The sequence below is a fragment of the Spea bombifrons genome, chromosome 3, assembly GCF_027358695.1.
Source record: "Spea bombifrons isolate aSpeBom1 chromosome 3, aSpeBom1.2.pri, whole genome shotgun sequence".
NCBI lineage: Eukaryota > Metazoa > Chordata > Amphibia > Anura > Pelobatidae > Spea > Spea bombifrons.
Window position 1 is genome coordinate 85,767,596 of NC_071089.1, and position 17,272 is coordinate 85,784,867.

At 41.0% G+C, this 17,272-nt stretch overlaps 1 protein-coding gene across 1 annotated transcript; it reads left to right on the forward strand.

Moving 5' to 3' along the window:
* Positions 1-606: 606 nt before the first annotated feature.
* On the forward strand, positions 607-2,779 carry FAM43A (family with sequence similarity 43 member A). Its single transcript, XM_053459757.1, has one exon. It carries the CDS (start codon positions 796-798, stop codon positions 1,867-1,869), a length of 1,074 nt encoding a protein of 357 aa, XP_053315732.1. The 5' UTR covers positions 607-795; the 3' UTR covers positions 1,870-2,779.
* Positions 2,780-17,272: the final 14,493 nt, after the last annotated feature.

The following is a 17,272-nucleotide window of genomic DNA, read 5'->3' on the forward strand; positions in this document are numbered from 1 at the left end:
TTTCATATCCCGACATTATAGGCAGCCTTAAGAGTGTCAGGGCCGGCCCTGCATTTTGTGATCATATACATCCGTCACACAGCCTGAGGCCTTCACAGCAGGAATAAGTATATTAAAGGAGACCTGCAGGACGTAAACACCTTATACTACATATACTAACATATACTATAACATATACTACATATACTAACATACCCAAGAGCTCCATCAGCCACGTTAACTTTATAATTGGCATAGGAAGTGACTTTTTCCATGTGCCATGAAATCCAGGTCAGGTTATTACTGGCTCCCATTCCTTGGATGTTTTGACAACCGCTATGAATAATTTATTTCAGAGGCTACCAGTGCGCTCCCTATCTAGTATATTTACTCTTGCAGACTCTCTCAGAAGGTGCTATTTCATATGTTTGTACCTCATATAATTTGCACTCACAGTTTGGAGACTGCGACATAGATTATGCAGAGCAGGTTAAACAAAAAACACATTCACGCTTGCTACAAGGCGTAGCATGTAAACGGTTAAAGGGGAGCAGTGTGTTTTCGCGCCTCCCCTGCTTTCAGGGAGCTAATGGTCCACCCCAGACTATATCTGCCGGTGCTCAGGCTGGAAGGCTACATTGAGGAGGCAGAGAGCAGCAGCCGCCGGTGGGAGGAGCGCAGCGTATATGCAATGAGCGCACACAGCCGAGCTGCACTGACAGATCCCCGCTTCCTCCGGAGCTACAGGGAATGCGCTAAAGACGTATCCAGCCCTCAGCGCGCTTTCCGCTCTCCAGCTCCTGTCTCAGCAACGAGATGCTGCCCTGGAAGAAAAACAAGTTTGACCTGATCGAGGAGGACAACAAGCAGGCGAAGCAGAAGGGCTATGCGGTGAGCCTCAACTACGGCGCCCTCACCTCCTTCGCTAAATCGTGCCCGGAGGGGGCACTGACCCGGGTGGGCAGCATGTTCAAGTCCAAGAGGAAGAAGATCAAGATCACGGGGGAGGACCCCACTTACACGGTGCTCTACCTGGGCAACGCAACCACCCTTCAGTCCAAAGGAGAAGGCTGCACGGACCTGGCAGTGGGCAAGATCTGGAGCAAGAGTGAGATGGGCAAACATGGCACCAAAATGAAACTGACTGTCAGCTCTCAGGGCATCCGCATGGTGCATGTGGAGGACAAAGCCAAGCGCCCCGGGCACCTCTATTTGTTGCACCGGGTGACCTACTGCGTGGCGGACTCGAGGCTGCCCAAGATCTTTGCTTGGATCTACCGGCACGAGATGAAGCACAAGGCGGTGATGTTGCGCTGTCACGCAGTGCTGGTGTCCAAGCCGGAGAAGGCTAAAGCCATGGCACTGCTGCTCTACCAAACCTCGGCCAACGCCCTGGCAGAGTTTAAGAGGCTCAAGAGAAGGGAGGATGCCAGGCACCAGCAGCAGCAGCTGATCGGAGAACAGAGCATCCCGCTGGTCCCGCTGAGGAAGCTGCTAAACGGACAGTGCTGCTACAAGCCGCCGGTGGAGCGCAGCCGGAGCGCTCCCAAGCTGGGCTCGATTACCGAGGACCTGCAGGGAGAAGAGGAGGAGGAGAGGGCCATGAGCTTTGAGTGTGAGGACGTGCTGGACACCGGGGGTGGGGGAGAGGGTGGCGGGGAAGAAGAAGAGGGGGAGGTGGTGGTGGCGAAGCACGAATTGTCTCAACTCATCAATGATCTCGGGGAGATGAGCCTGGGCAATGACCTACAGACTTTAAAGGCGGACCTGAGGGTGACCAGACTGCTGTCCGGGGAGAGCACGGGCAGCGAGTCCTCCATAGAAAGCAACCACGATTCTGGACCCATCATCAATGGGTTTGAAGAGTGCAGGGAACCCGAGACTGTATGAGCGCGATTCCGGGGAACGTCTGCAGACTTGTATATTAACCCATTAATGTCAGGGCTTAGTATGCGTTGGCCATGTGTAGACTGATGGCTTTCCAGCAGAAAAAGATTCATTCATCTGGCTAGACGCCACGGACCTGTGTTTGCCATTTTAAATACAGTGAGCCATATTTCTAAAGACAGGGGGTGTCAAATACCTTCACATTCTTGATCCGTATAGCTTAACACACTATAAATATGGCCAGTTTTTCATTGTGGACGTCTTCCTGTTGTAGAGACCTGTACAGGCTCCCTGGCACTAAATGGATTAATGCCAACTAATATTTGAGCCCTTGGTTTGGGCTCTCTGCATACCTGGGTATTAACTCATCGTGTTTGCTGTCTCCCTAAATCACTTTCTCAATGGAGCTGAATGTGTTAATGATTGTTGCATTAGTCTAGATATTAACAGATTGCTGGTGTGCCACCATAACCTGTATACATCATGTTTGGGGTCATATGTAAAGACAGGACAGCCATAAGTGAGGCTCTGTATGTTATAACCAAAGGGATGGCTTCTTGAGGGCCAAGTTTTTACCCCCAGAAAAAGTGAGACTCCAAATGATCTGGATAGTTCTCTATGGTTCTGCTTAATGTGTAGAGTTATGTATAAAGGAGAGATTGTATAATTTAAATGCCTGCTGGATGTGTGCTGCTGGTTTGGTGGCCCAGAATGCTGGGGTTAATGTGCACACACTCCTAGCATAGAGTGGGCAAATCAAAAGTAGCATGTAAATTATGGGATTTGTGCAATAAACATTTTGTGGCCTGATGGAAGATTTCTAGATGGTTGTGGTGCTTAAGATTCACCACACCATAGTAGTAGAGCAGTATTACTCCTACCATGCCTAAGAAGGGCTGCAGGTAAGAGATCAGTTAAAAAAAAAAAAAAAAAAAACTACTACAGAGGCACAGTTGGCATATTGGCAATGGTGCCGTCTTTGTATGGGATTTTTATACATGGCTTACATTTTTTATCTAGTTAGAAAGTGCTGTTCTCAGACGCAATTTTTTTTTTTTTCTTTTCGTTCGCACCATTGCTAAATAACCAGAGGCTTTTGTGTAATGTCGGAGTAGCCAACATGTAGCTGCCCCATGTGCTGTAGAACCACAATATTGACCCATGATATTTAGCCAAGTGTTCCTATGGCTGAGCATCACGAGTTTTTTTTTTTTATAGGAGTGCTACCTTTCTGGCTAAGTTTGTGTATTTTATAGGGATCAGAACAGCTTCATAAAAAGTACAAGCCATACCCTTATTACCTGGGCCCCCAACAGAACCCGAGAGGACGTGTAATGCGGGAAACTCTGGGCTCTTCAACACTCCCTGATGGGTTTTCTTTCACTCATAGCTCCATGCGGTGTTTATACATGTTGTTTTGAGTTGGTAAAGTATTGGCGGTTTTACTCACTTACTTCCCATTTAAACTTTTTGTCAGTGTTGCCATTCGGAGGACCACTCTTTCTCCTCCTAATAGAGGTTTAGTGACCAACCAAATAAACTTGTATATGTAAAAGTGCCAAGTTAAAAATCTAATCATCAATGGTGATTTTAGCTCTGACACCATTATGTACATTTGGCATGAGTACGTGTGGATAGCATCACCTGTTTTGTACTGTAAAAAAAAAAATATATATATTTACACCCTCTACTACATAATCCTCTACTGGCTTCAACTAATCACAGCCTTATTCTGTAGATTGTAAAAATAAGGTATATAGGTTTCAATCGCTCTTATGCCTTAAATACTACAGAATAGTAGGGGTTGCCTGTGGTGGATAGCATCAATTTCTTGATGTTTAAAAAAATAAATAAAAATAAAATTTAAAAAAATTAAAATTGATAATATTGTTTGTATTTTGTTGGCTCCTTGGAGTTCAGCAATCAGTTGCTTTCTTATTTAGATCTCCTATGGCTTATACACATCAAGAATGGGCAATGCATGTGTCTAGAGACAGATTGCTAATACTTGAATTCTAGAGTTATCCAAACTAGGTTACAGAACTGTCTCTACAACATACCCTATGCCTCTACTCTGCCAATTCATTTCCAGAAATGTGGGATTTTTTTATTTTTGTTCTGCTGCCAGAGACATCGGCAAGCATGATTCACAAATCACAGTAGAAAAAAAGAAAATTTTAATTAAAAATCCGATGCCTCAAGACACCGCTCTAAAAATACATTGTGCTGGAGTTCTGGTACATCTTTCATGTTTACACTTCCTTTCTTTCGGAACTCGTCTGCAGGGATACTTCCTGTCCTGATTCATGACATTCCATGATGGTATTTGTAATACTTGCACTGTTGTGAAGTACTCTGCCAGTGTTCCATACATGTAAATATGTGTATTTTATGTACATAATGCTCACATAGAAATATAAATGTTATCTTTGCTGTGCAAAAGACAATATGTTGGTGTTCACCTTGTACATATTTTTGTGTATATATAACTTTTCTTTCTTACTTTTTAAAGAACATCACTGTTCTGATGTTTGCACACGTGGAAAATATAATAAAAGAGATTTAATTTATCACTGTTTCTTATTTCGAAAAGTGTTGACCATACGTGTTACTGATGCGTAATATAAACAATATATAAATACTGCCTTCTGGACTTGCTGTTATGTTAGGATGTTCAGCCTACACCCTTAAAGGTATAGCCTGTGGCTAGCAAGAGCAACTTGGTTGTATATAATATGTGTCCTGTCTTCTTTCCTTCTGATAGCAGCCCTGTGTATGTGTGCACCGCAAGATCATAGATCCGTATGCCTTTTATCATGGTAAACTTTAAGACGAGTATAAGTAGCCAGGAGGGGGAACTTGGTTCCTGATATATTAAAATAGATCTATTTGTTTTGAGGCAGGGCGGCTAGAGTGTCACCATGCATAACCCTCCTTCCTTAGCCCATTTTATCACGTGAGAGTATTGGCGGACCTTAATATGAGCCTAAAAGAAAACTTAAAACAAACTGTACATCCTTCTGTTGAATCATCTAGAACCAGGCTGAAAAGAACTGCGATTAAGACACTTATTCTGGAATTGATATGGTCCAAAGTAAGCATGTGTTGGTTTTCAGTTGTTATATCTAGAACAATAAAAGACCCCAACTGTGTTACAATATTTTATCATATAGATAAATATACAATAATTTCCTTTCTCTACCAACTCAAATCTGATCTTATATAATGATGCAGGCAACCTCATCATTTGTAGTGAAGTCAGCGACAAGGTTCCATCTGGACTGAGGCTTGTTGCTTAATATGTAAACACACCGGGGGGTAGAAGCTGCTTAAAGTATAATACCTAGGCTAGTAGGTCAGTCTCATGTTGCCGATCTGTATTTCTGGTCATGGCATTTCTAATAAATACTCTTATTCTTCTACCCTTTCAAAGTGCTATTTAGAGAGACCCCTTCGTATCTACTGGTTGGAAAATGGCTTATTATAAAACGCCTTTCACTGAAGCAACGTGCTGTGTGTTCTGTTTGAAGAAAGCTGCTATTTTTAGTCTCTGTTCTCTATAAGTTAGGGTATTGCACATCCAGAGAAGTCCAAGCTTTAGAGTGATTGGTGGTGTCCCTGCTGTTTCTGTATTGTTCAGTTCTTTGGATCTCATTGGTGTTATTCTGTATATGGAAAAACAACAGCAGGGGTCCAAGAAATGTGTGAAGAAAGATATATTCACCATTTAAAGGGACACCTATCTTCAATGGTAGCCCTACAATCTTCTTATGCTTCATTGGTGTTTATTTAATATAGGAAAAGTTTTAATGTGAAGCAAAAGAGTAGAAACCTCAACTCCACTTCCATTATGAAGGACCAAGTACTGAACTGGACCCTATAATGCATAATTCAACTATACATTACACAGGGCCAAGCTGTTCCTGCTACAGACACTTACCAGAGTTGGACCTTCATAATGCATAATGAATTCAAGAGGCTGAAACAAAACTTTCATGTCAACTCTCTCTTTAGGTCATGAGGCAATCACACAGATGTTCTAACCTATTCCTTTACTCAATTATATTATGTTGCACATTTAAGTGGCAGCAATCTAGGTTTATCAAGAATTATCATTGCTATTTTATGCCCTCTTGCTCCTAAAATAAAGTTATTGATATTTATAGATTGTCTTTAAAGACAACACCTATTGTCATTACAGAGCAGTGCTTCATTCAAAAGAAATCCCAAAGCCATCATCTGTTTTAACCATTCTCATAATATTAATGAATCAGAGCAATGTATGTGGGTCATAGTGATGTTTATTCTATGATGCTTTTATGCCTTGTTATTAAAATAGTTACTACTTAGACGTTTTAAAAGCATTTGTAGTATGTATCATGGATGATCTAATAATGTCACCATGTACAATGTAAATAATAATGTCATATTAATATGTGGATATGATGAGTCTTCTTTGATACCTACTGCTCTCAGTGGGAGTAAACATGTAAAACTGTGTAAGGTTCTATTCACCATTAGCATAAAACATCTCAAACTGTTATAGTGCTATAAATCCGATGTTCTATTTACGAAATAGTAATGTCAATGCTTTATGTGTAACAAAAAGTCTGATTTTCTTTCTGAAGAACATTAGGGTAGAGGTACTGTTTTCTCCAACGAGACTAAGCTATCCTTGGTTATTCTAACTCCTGTAAGGCAAGTTAAGGGTCACTGCAAATCACAGTGATCTAGTACTTAGAATTCTTGAAATGTTGACATTCTGAGTCTAGTGAAAAATGCGGGAAAGAAGAATGCTTGTTATTAGAATTTGATGATTATCTCCAGCAAAAGACCTGATTGCCTCCCTGTTGTTATTAGAAGTCCCATGAACGTTATCAACTTGTGTTTGGGTGAGGATTATGATAATCCATACAGCTGGACGGAAGCAGGTTGGCCAAATATGATCTTTGTTCTGAAGTTATGATTCCATGGCATGGGTTATCCATCAATTGAGTCTAGCAATCTGTAAATGTCAGGTCCAGACAAAGGCTTTAGCACTTGATCTTATGGTAAGCCTGAAGACTCCAGTCACCCTGTTTGAAATCTTTCCCTGCCAGAAGTGACAGCAGAGCTGCTCGCTGCGTCGATTTCCAGGGCAATGTGTTTTGTAGCTTCAATGCACTAGTCAGAACAGGTACAAAACGGTTTCTGGACTGGACCTCACATCCTCCAGCTTAGCCGGCAGCTTTTAGGCTTATCTGCACCCGCTGGCAATATACATGGGATTTCCTGCAATTATGTAACATACTGTGACACCAGGTGAAATGATTTACACTAATCCCTTAACTCCTCATATGCCAACAGGATTACTGTTTTAGTGCAGAGATCAGCATTTCCAAACAAGCTGTCAGCTGTACTGCGTAAATCACACAGTATAAATGACGTGAAAACATTGATATTTTTCCATTACCTGCTCCCTCCATGAAATGGCATTTATATGCGGATCAAAATCACAGTGGTCATTTTTTTTTGTCGCCTGCAGGCTTCTATGGTACATTTCAACATTTTACCAAGGACCCATTGTACAGCGCTACGGAATTTGATGGCCCTGTATAAAACAATAAATAATAATATAGTGACCAAACTATGGTTAATATTTACTGGTAAATTGTGCTTTGGTTTGTAATTGCGTGTTGAAATTTCAAATTTTCATGACAACAAATAAACATTTGACAATAATTATCTATTGTTTTATATAGTGCCATCATAATTTGCAGCGCTTAACAATTGGCAAACAGGACATAACAAGCTGTGCATAACAACTTGACTTACAGAAAAAAAGGTAAGGAGGGTCTGTGGAAGTTCTCCGACAGGTCCTGCTCACATGAGCTTACAATCGTCATTCAACATGTTTGCCTCTTACAGGCATCCTTAAAAGCAGGCATCTGGGCTGTAGATTCTCAAAGATATTTAAAAGAGGCTTATCACATACACAGGTTAGACTTAGTGGTTGTGCTTGATCATACCTTACCTAAAGGTAGTAATACTCACTGACAGTCCCTTCACCATCCTTGTTACACTATTATTATTCATCTATCACCAGCTCTGGCCACACTTTTTGAATGTCCCCAGCGAGCACTTGCTTTTTGTACTCCCTCTATGCACCATTAGGCAGGGGCGTAACTATAAACCTCAGGGCCCTGGTGCGAGAATCTGTTAAGGCCCCCCCCCAACCCCAACCCATCTATCCCTTTCTCACGATCTACCCTCTCCCTCCCTACCTCCCTTCTCACGATCTACCCTCTCCCTCCCTACCTCCCTTCTCACGATCTACCCTCTCCTCCCTACCCCCCTTCTCACGATCTACCCTCTCCCTCCCTACCCCCCCTTCTCACGATCTACCCACTACCCACTCCCTCCTTTGTAGGTCACTTACCGTCAACTCCTGTGTTGGGAGCGTGAGGCGTTTGTCTCGGGTGCCGGCGCTTCACTGCTGAGCGCCGGCATATGAGGTCATATGCCGGCGCTCAGCGTGAAGCGCCGGCACCCGAGACAAACACCTCACGCTCCCAACACTGCACTCTGGGCAGCGCTGAGGCAGGCGGCGACGGCGGCAGCGGAGGCATCCTGGATTTCTGTCAGTCAGGGGGCCCCAAAAGTTGCCGAGCAGTCGTTTTCAGCAACCGCTCGGCACCCCTTTGGGCCCCCCTGACTGGCAGAACTCCAGGGCCCGGTCGCAGTCGCGACCCCTGCGACCCCAGTAGTTCCGCCACTGCCATTAGGCGCAAGTGGAGACTTGTGCTCTTGTGCTACAGACCCCCATCAATGATAACAAAATCTGCCTAAACATGGGCACCACTTCTGCACATGTGGCATAGGAAGGGCTGAAACACAGAACATTATTAGGGCTGAAACAACGAATCGATAAAATCGATAATAATCGATAACGGAAATCGTTGTCGACGATTTCCGTTATCGATTAATCGAGTGATCGATTCGTTGTTGGAGCACTCGGCTCCTTTTACTTACCTCCGCGAGCGTTCCCCGCTTCTGCTACACGCTCTGCAGTCTCCGCCTTCTAGCTACGTGACGGATGTGACGCGTTCCGGAGGTAAGTATTCTTCATGTCTATGTGCACAGATCGCACAGAGCCACTCGCACAGAGCGAATCGCTCTGTGCGAATGGAGCCACTCGCACAGAGCGATTCGCACAGAGCGGTTCGCTCTGTGCGAGTGGCTCCATTCGCACAGAGCGGTTCGCTCCATAGATTCGCGGGGGTGGGGGTCCACGGTGGGGTGGGGGTCCACGGTGGGGTGGGGTTTCAGGGGATGCAGGGTGTGGGTGCAGGGCAGAGTGGGGGTGGGGGTGCAGGGCAGAGTGGGGGTGGGGGGTGCAGGGCAGGAGACTGGGTGCAGGGCAGAGTGGGGGTGGGGATGCAGGGTGTGAGTGTGGGTGCAGGGCAGAGTGGGAGACTGGGTGCAGGGCAGAGTGGGGGTGGGGATGCAGGGCAGGGTGTGAGTGTGGGTGCAGGGCAGAGTGGGTGCAGGGCAGAGTGGGTGCAGGGCAGAGTGGGTGCAGGGCAGAGTGTGAGTGTGGGGGCAGGGCTGGGTGCAGGGCAGAGTTGGAGACTGGGTGCAGGGGCACAGTGCAAAGTGCTGGGTGCAAAGTGCCAGTGCTGGGTACAAAGTGCCAGGGCTGGCTGCAAAGTGCCAGGGCTGGGTGCAAAGTGCTGGTGCAAAGTGCTGGGTGCAAAGTGCTTGCTGGGTGCAAAGTGCCAGGGCTGGGGCAAAGTGCTGGGTGCAAAGTGCCAGGGCTGGGGCAAAGTGCTGGGTGCAAAGTGCTGAGTGCTGGGTACAAAGTGCTGGGTACAAAGTGCCAGGGCTGGGTGCAAAGTGCTGAGTGCTGGGTGCAAAGTGCTTGCTGGGTGCAAAGTGCCAGGGCTGGGGCAAAGTGCTGGGTGCAAAGTGCTGGGTGCAAAGTTCTGGGGCAAAGTGCTGGGTGCAAAGTGCCAGGGCTGGGGCAAAGTTTCTTGAACAGTAATAGTCCACCTCTTTTCAGAATGTTTGGGGTTATTTTGTTTCATAAATATTGTGTTTGGGTTCTTGTACTTTGAAAATATTGTTTTTTATTACATCATAACAAAATAAGAATGTTAATGTAAATTTTAAGTTGTTTTTTAACATCCAGTTCATTAAATTATTTTAAATAAACGAAAAATTTGCATATTGTTTTTTTTTATCCGATTAATCGATTAATCGAAAAAATAATCGGCCAACTAATCGATTATTAAAATAATCGTTAGTTGCAGCCCTAAACATTATAGTATATTATTAGGTGTACGACACATGGTAGGCTTGTATATTTTACAATAAATCCATACCATAGTAACGCCATGCGGTGAGGTGGGTTAAATAGAAGAGAACGAAGGGCAGCATTATTTTTCCTAAAACTTAATAATTATTAAGTAATATAATACTGCTTGATGAAATTTGCCACAGCCTAACTTGAGAGTTAATGTATAAAAGATGGCTGTATAGAGAAATAGGAGGTTGTACGGACACAAACTACAAATGCATTGTAATTACACTTTTGGTGTATATATGCACTCATTCAACAGGGCCCTGGATTCAAGGAAACAAATCGCGATTTCACAGTAATAAAAAATCACTGCCCTAGAAAAGACAAAAGCATACTAAACACAAGTATAGCTTATTTTTTTTCAGGGGGGGCTGTTGGTATTAATGCTATTCCTTTCTGTCAAGGAAAGAACGCACATTATATGAAGGTTAGACCAGTACTTCTAACATCTCAGAGCATGAAGCAAAACACTAACCTGATCTAGAAACTAAGCGTAACAGATTGTACACGTCCAGTGAATGCGTGCCTTGACATGTCACCAAGCTGACATTAGCCATTCCTACGCAGTAGTTTGTGTCGACTTCTTCTAAACCCACATACCATATAAACCAGTTCTGCATCTTGTACATGTATAGAGCTGTATGAAGTATTTGTGAGTTGGAAAAATATTTATTCATAGCTAAACTCGGAATTCAGCACTTTTATGTGATAGATGATAATACTAACGTCTTCTTTGATTATTTTTTTAGGCAGTCTTTACAAAGCATCTTTACAGCGTCTCCAGGAAAGAAACACAATTGATGTATACGGTGCCATGGAGGATGTCTGGAGCATTATCTGTTAACACTTTGAAAAGGATGCAGATTACAAAGGAAGCTTGGGTCATGGTGTTCTTTAAATTTAACATGTTATATTAGGGCTCTGAAACATATTTATGGGAAGAGCCTTATCTTATTGCACTAATATTCTTTGGCTGGCTGGTGTGAACAGCTCACATGAACCACCTCCTTTCTAGTTGCGCACCTGGCAGTATGTCAAAACGTAAAAGAAAATAATGTCATGCTAGTTGCTGCTGGCACATTGTAATTATTATTTATTTTGACCAATATGTTAGAAACATATTGCTTGTTTAAAATGTTTTTTGTCCTTAGCCATTTGAGGGAGTAATAAGGGTTACCTTATGAGCAGCACAGGAACCATGTACCCCCTATACCTGCTCCTGCAAGGATGATCTACAGATTCTGGCAGGGCCCCCACCAAAGAGGTCCATAGCAAAAGGAGAAAATAACTTACAAAATAATTATATATAAAGCATGGAAGCATAAGGACCAAAAATAAGATGAAAAAAGAAACAACATACTATCTCCCAGAGTGCCACCAGTATAGGATACTTGGGTAATGTTGGTGCACTTGAAATGTAATCTCATTACCTGTTGGGATCAGGTGTGATGACATGTACTTAGGTCCTTTCTGTGAAATCGGGTGTCACTTTTCCTTGTTCTATACTTGAATAAGAAAGACAAGAAGGCTTCCACCGGTCACGTGAATAGTAATGAAAGAAAATAAATACAAAAAATGTATTTCGTACACTCCTCACAAGTGTTCATACAGTATATACATCAAGGATGAGGCGCAAGAACATGTGGAAAAATAAAAAAACAATGATAGTGTAATAAATTAACACACTGGTGATATACGGTATACTTGTGTTACGTGCACTCACAAGAGGAGCAGTAAAGAGGGCTCATCAAAAATCACAGTGGCTTGAATTCTTCTTCTAAGTAGTGATATTTTGATGAGCCCTCTTTACTGCTACTCTTGTGAGTGCACGCTTTGCCCCACTGAATTTCTGAAAACAAAATAAAAAAGTTTTTCTTTCTCACAATTGTTTTTCCCAATGTCTTCTTAATACAAGAGATAGAAGGAAATGCTTTCTGGGGTCATGTACAGTCCACCATGGGTGTGCCCCCAGACTACTTGCCGTTATACACATATAAGCTGACAATATCATTCCATCTATACATCTGCAAGCAATTTTACTAGCATAAACCAGAGATGGAATTTCTGTATAGTTTGCCAATGCATTTTTCCATGACATGTAAATAAAGATACTCTATCTACTTCCAGCATATCAAGTTTAAGAAGAATCTTATAGCTTTTTCTACAAAAACAAAAAAATATTTTTTAAGCTTGTACCTCCTTCCTCCATAAAATGTGCTTATGTGCAAATGTGATGATGCCACATAACCCAAAATATGATGTTATGTATGGATTATTGTGAATTATGATGAAAAGTTAATTTTAACTTTGGTTGCACATGAATTAAGTGGGGTCGATGCCAACTCAAGAAAGATGATACTGAGGGGACTAAGAAACATTTTTATAGTCAATTGAGATAAATAATTTGGAAATGTTCTTTGTAATTGATAAGTGTGCTCAGTTAATTGCTGTCAACAATAATATATAATATATATTGTTACAAATTAAAAATGAATGTACAATGTTGTGCAGAGAAAGACATACTAAGAAGTGCAGAGTGTTTCAGCGTATCAGATAGTTCTATATAAGAACCCATTCTTGTGCTTTTAAATATAGCTTACTACGTTACATAAAATGTCTTCGTCATAGCCAGATCTCTCCTACACCTCATTCAAGAACTGTGTCTGTCCATTTTAAGGGCTGGAAGGTATATAATTCCTTCTCAGGTAATTGATAAAACACATTTAGACTGTGGCCTTTATAGATGTGGGTGGAGAAGGAGATGATGGCTTTTGAAGTAGCTGTGGAGAAGACTAAGCTTACCAGGACCTAAAGACACCTCTAAACATGTTACATATGTTAATTTAAAATTGTCATTTTTCTCTCCTCATTATCACTAATGTGGAAACTGACTTTGACTAAGCTAAATACTTTAGAAAAATACTATAGAAGCTTTGAACCTTATTATACTTTTATTGTTAAGTTGGGTTTCTGGAACTTTGTTTTCAAGAGGTTTCACAAGATCTCTGAAAATGGTGATACCTGATCACCCTACTGCAAGGGGAATTTACAGTGAAGAAACTAGTTTTAAATGAGTTAACAAAGCAGTATAGCTAGAAGTGAGGTAAGCACATAGAATGCTTAGCAGCTCTCTTGAAAGTTTATCGATGCTGAATGTCATTTCTGGCTCAGCCAGCAGACAACATGACCCAAGACATAAACAGCCAGTTGATTACAAATAAGGGAAGGTGGCATGTCAGAAGAGGTAAGTGAAGAAGGCACGATATCTGGCTGGCATTTTGGCTAGACACAGAAGCTAAAATTACACCACTGCCAATCTGACAAAATCAACTTCATTGTTTTTCTTAGTCAGATGCAACTGGACACTTGGAATGAAATATGAATGTCCCAGAATGTAGGGCATGCACACAATAGCTGGCAACGGTTTGTAGACAAAGCTGATAAAAAGATAAACTAGATTTTCTTTTCTTTAAAAGTTCTTTATTAAATATTGTTGGTTGGGAACAAGGTTTTCAGACAGACATCTTTTATCATATACTGGTTTCAGAATCTGTTTCATTTCACAGTACCATGAAAACAGACTTTATCCTTGTCGGCTCCACTGGTAAAAGGTCAAAGTTCTTGTTTGCTATCTTTAGGTGTTCCATGTAGGGTACTTAAGTCTTTTTTTGGTCACATCATCAATGGTAGGTCTTAAATCAGCAACATGTTTCGCATCTCAATATTCCATAATAGTTGAGTTTTCAGCTTTTTGTTATGTCACATAAAAAGGTAGATGCAGGTGAAATGTCTTATCCTGTAAAGGCAACTTACTTGGCAGGCTACTGTCAGTGGTTATTTTAGGTGTGAATGTATTAAAAAAAATCACAGTAAGGGTGTTTGTTATTGTGTTTAAATACAATGTTTAAAATCATAATCTAATATGCTTGCTTATTTTTTGTTTAATACGCCATTTATTTTTTATAGTAAACATTTTTAGGATATTACATAAAAATAATCATAATTCTGCATGTGGAACTAACCCCTAGTTTTAGCAAGAGTGAAAAAGTGGGAAAATAAATAAATTCGCCAAAATGTCCGTTTTTATTAACAGAGAAATACAGAAGCTCCATATTCACCATATCTATAAAGTGTTATCTGTGGTTTAATAATGCAGTGAGCTATAAACTAGGAAACACAAACATTAGCATTGCATCCTCCAGATTATTCCAGCCACTAGCTATCCATATGACCTCCCAGGTTATCTGAAAAAGTAAATCCCAGGGCCATATGCAGAATATTATTCCGCAGCCTGAGTCAACATAGATACTACTTCGGTTGCCCAACAAAATAGACAACGGAAAGTAGATCTTCCAGTTCATAAAGTAAACATACCGCTATTTGTTTGTTAATGTTAGTTTGCTCATATTGTAATATGTGTTCTTACACTTTGATTTTGGCAGCGTTTCACTTTTAATTTTATGGGTAAGCCGTGTGCGGCTAAAGACAACGTACATCAGCCACTAGCTCTGGTCTTTCATCTACGGGGTCAAGAAATGTTTCATCTGCATACGTTTTTTGAATTGATTTTGTTAACATTTTTATAAAAGTAAATTATAAATAATAATGCATTTATTAATATAGGATGCAATAAAATTTCATGAAAACAGGGAGATTTAACTGGAACAGCACATTGCATTTAGGAAGCTCCACCATCTGTCACCACGAGGACAGTAAGGGGATGTCCTTTTTAGAAGAAGCTCATCGGAAAACTGTAATTTATATTGAAATAGAACCTGTTTTTTCTAGCAAAACACTTATTAGAGACTGATGACAGAAACATCAGTATTTGGTATACCTCTAATAGTTTCAGGAAGACTCATGCTTCGTTAGTGTAACTAAACACTAGAACACTGTTAGGAAGTTTGTCTAGTTTTTTGAATACGTGTTATTGAGTGACATAACTAAGTTTATTTATACTAGAATGTCATGTCTAGGTAAAGGGTCATACAGCACACCAATCTCTACATTTCTTTGCAAGTAAAAATGTTCATATTTTCTGCACGTGCAGAACCTAGGCTAAAAGGTTTAACCAGCTAACAAAATGCGTGACAAATAACCCTGCAAGGCAAAATATTTTACATTTTTGTTTTCTTCCCCATGACCGATTTTCCCAGTAACAGATTGTTTTGTTCTAGGATTCATAGAATTTGAAACCTGGTGTAAATAAATGCAATCGCATATTTCTAATTTTAACCTGGATTTCCTGATTCCCAAATAAAAAGTGAGCTTTTCTAAACTGAAATATAATGATTTGTTCTGCATGTTCATTCACCTCTATGTCAAAAGAATTACCGTATTTGCTCGATTACGACCCCCCAAAATTTGAATATTTCCCCGAATACGAATGCATAAGTCTAGTTACCGAAAGGAGGATCCAGGTCCCCTGCAGCGCTGCAGGGATTTGGACCTAAGTCTAATAGTTAGACCTCTATTTAAGGTCTGAGTAGAAGATGACCTTGATTATAAGACAAGGGGTATTTTTTAGAGCATTTGCCTTCGTCTTATAATCAAGTTAATACAGTATGTTTGCCACAGGGAACAGCCTTAAGCCTCTATTAGGAATAGCAACTGATATTGTCCACTGTCTAGTATTGCACCATGCCAGTGATTCATGAGTCTTATAGTCAATAAGTGTTGGGGTTTGTTTGTTTTAGAAGTTGATGGTATTTGGTAGGGAAGAGTTACAATATGATGTAATTGTTAAAGAAAACATTGATAACAGGGATTTGAAAAAGTTACAGAAGAGTTTGTTGTCTGAGAAAATAGTTACTAGGGCTTTGTGGTTTTGCAGATCATTAGTTGGGTTACATAGGTTAAAAAAAACGTAAGGATTTTTCAATGTGTCTGAGATTTCTGAAGTATTCTTCTATTTCTGAGCTGGCCAAAACAGGCCACATCCGAGGATGAAAGAAGGGCTGAAAAGCGGAATTCTAAAACATTTTATCAAAATAATATATTTTAGATAAGCATTGGATGAAAAATACTCACTGTTACTTACTGTTACTTACTTTACATATAATTATAATTGGGCTTTGGGTTTTCAAATATAGCTAAAGGGCCACAATGGCTTGGTATGTCCACTTCACCATACCAAGACATTTTGGACAATGCTATGCTTTCAAATTTGTGGGAACAGTTTGGGAAAGGCCATTTTCTATTCCAGCATGACTGTGCCCCAGTGCACACGGCAAGGTCCATAAAGACATGGTCTTTATGGACCTTGCACAGAGCCCTGACCTCAACCCCATTGAACCGCTTTGGGATGAAGTGGAACGGAGATTGCCATCCAGGCCTTCTCGTCCAACATCTGTATCTGACATCACAAATGCTCTACTGGATGACTGGGCAACATCTTGTGGAAAGCCTTCCCAGAAGAGTGGAAGCTGTTATACAGTTGTGCTCAAAGGTTTACATACCCTTGGAGAACTGATAATATATGTACTATTTTTAAAGAAAACAGGCAAAACACATTTCTTGTATTTCTTATAGGATTTATAGGAAATCTCACATTAAAGAAAAGTTTGAGGCTAGACTTAATCATTTAAATGCACAGAAAGCTTTGCACGTGGATCTCAGTAAATAGGAGGATCTTTGTCTTAAGTGTTTTCTTTTGAGAGACAGAAAGTATAATGTAAACTTGTGAGCCGCTACCCTTGCACTACCGTTAGATCAGGGGCAGCTGCCAGCTTCTGTTCTTTGGACTGCTGCTAACACCTGACTAATGATCTTGGGTGTTGTAGTTCTGCAGTAAGAGATATCCATTTACTAACACTGTGCTAGTATCGCTAGGTCACATCACCTTCTTTATGTCACAAATTCAATTTGATACATAGGCAAATCAGAAAGAAAAAAGCGAACACTAACAGCATACTCACTAGTAAGTGATTCGACATACAAAACTAACAAATAGCAACCGTATACCTCATATTATTATTTATTGTTTTATATAGCACCATCAAATTCCATAGCGCTGTACAATGGGTGGACAGCACATAACAAGTAGTATGTAACATAACAATTTGA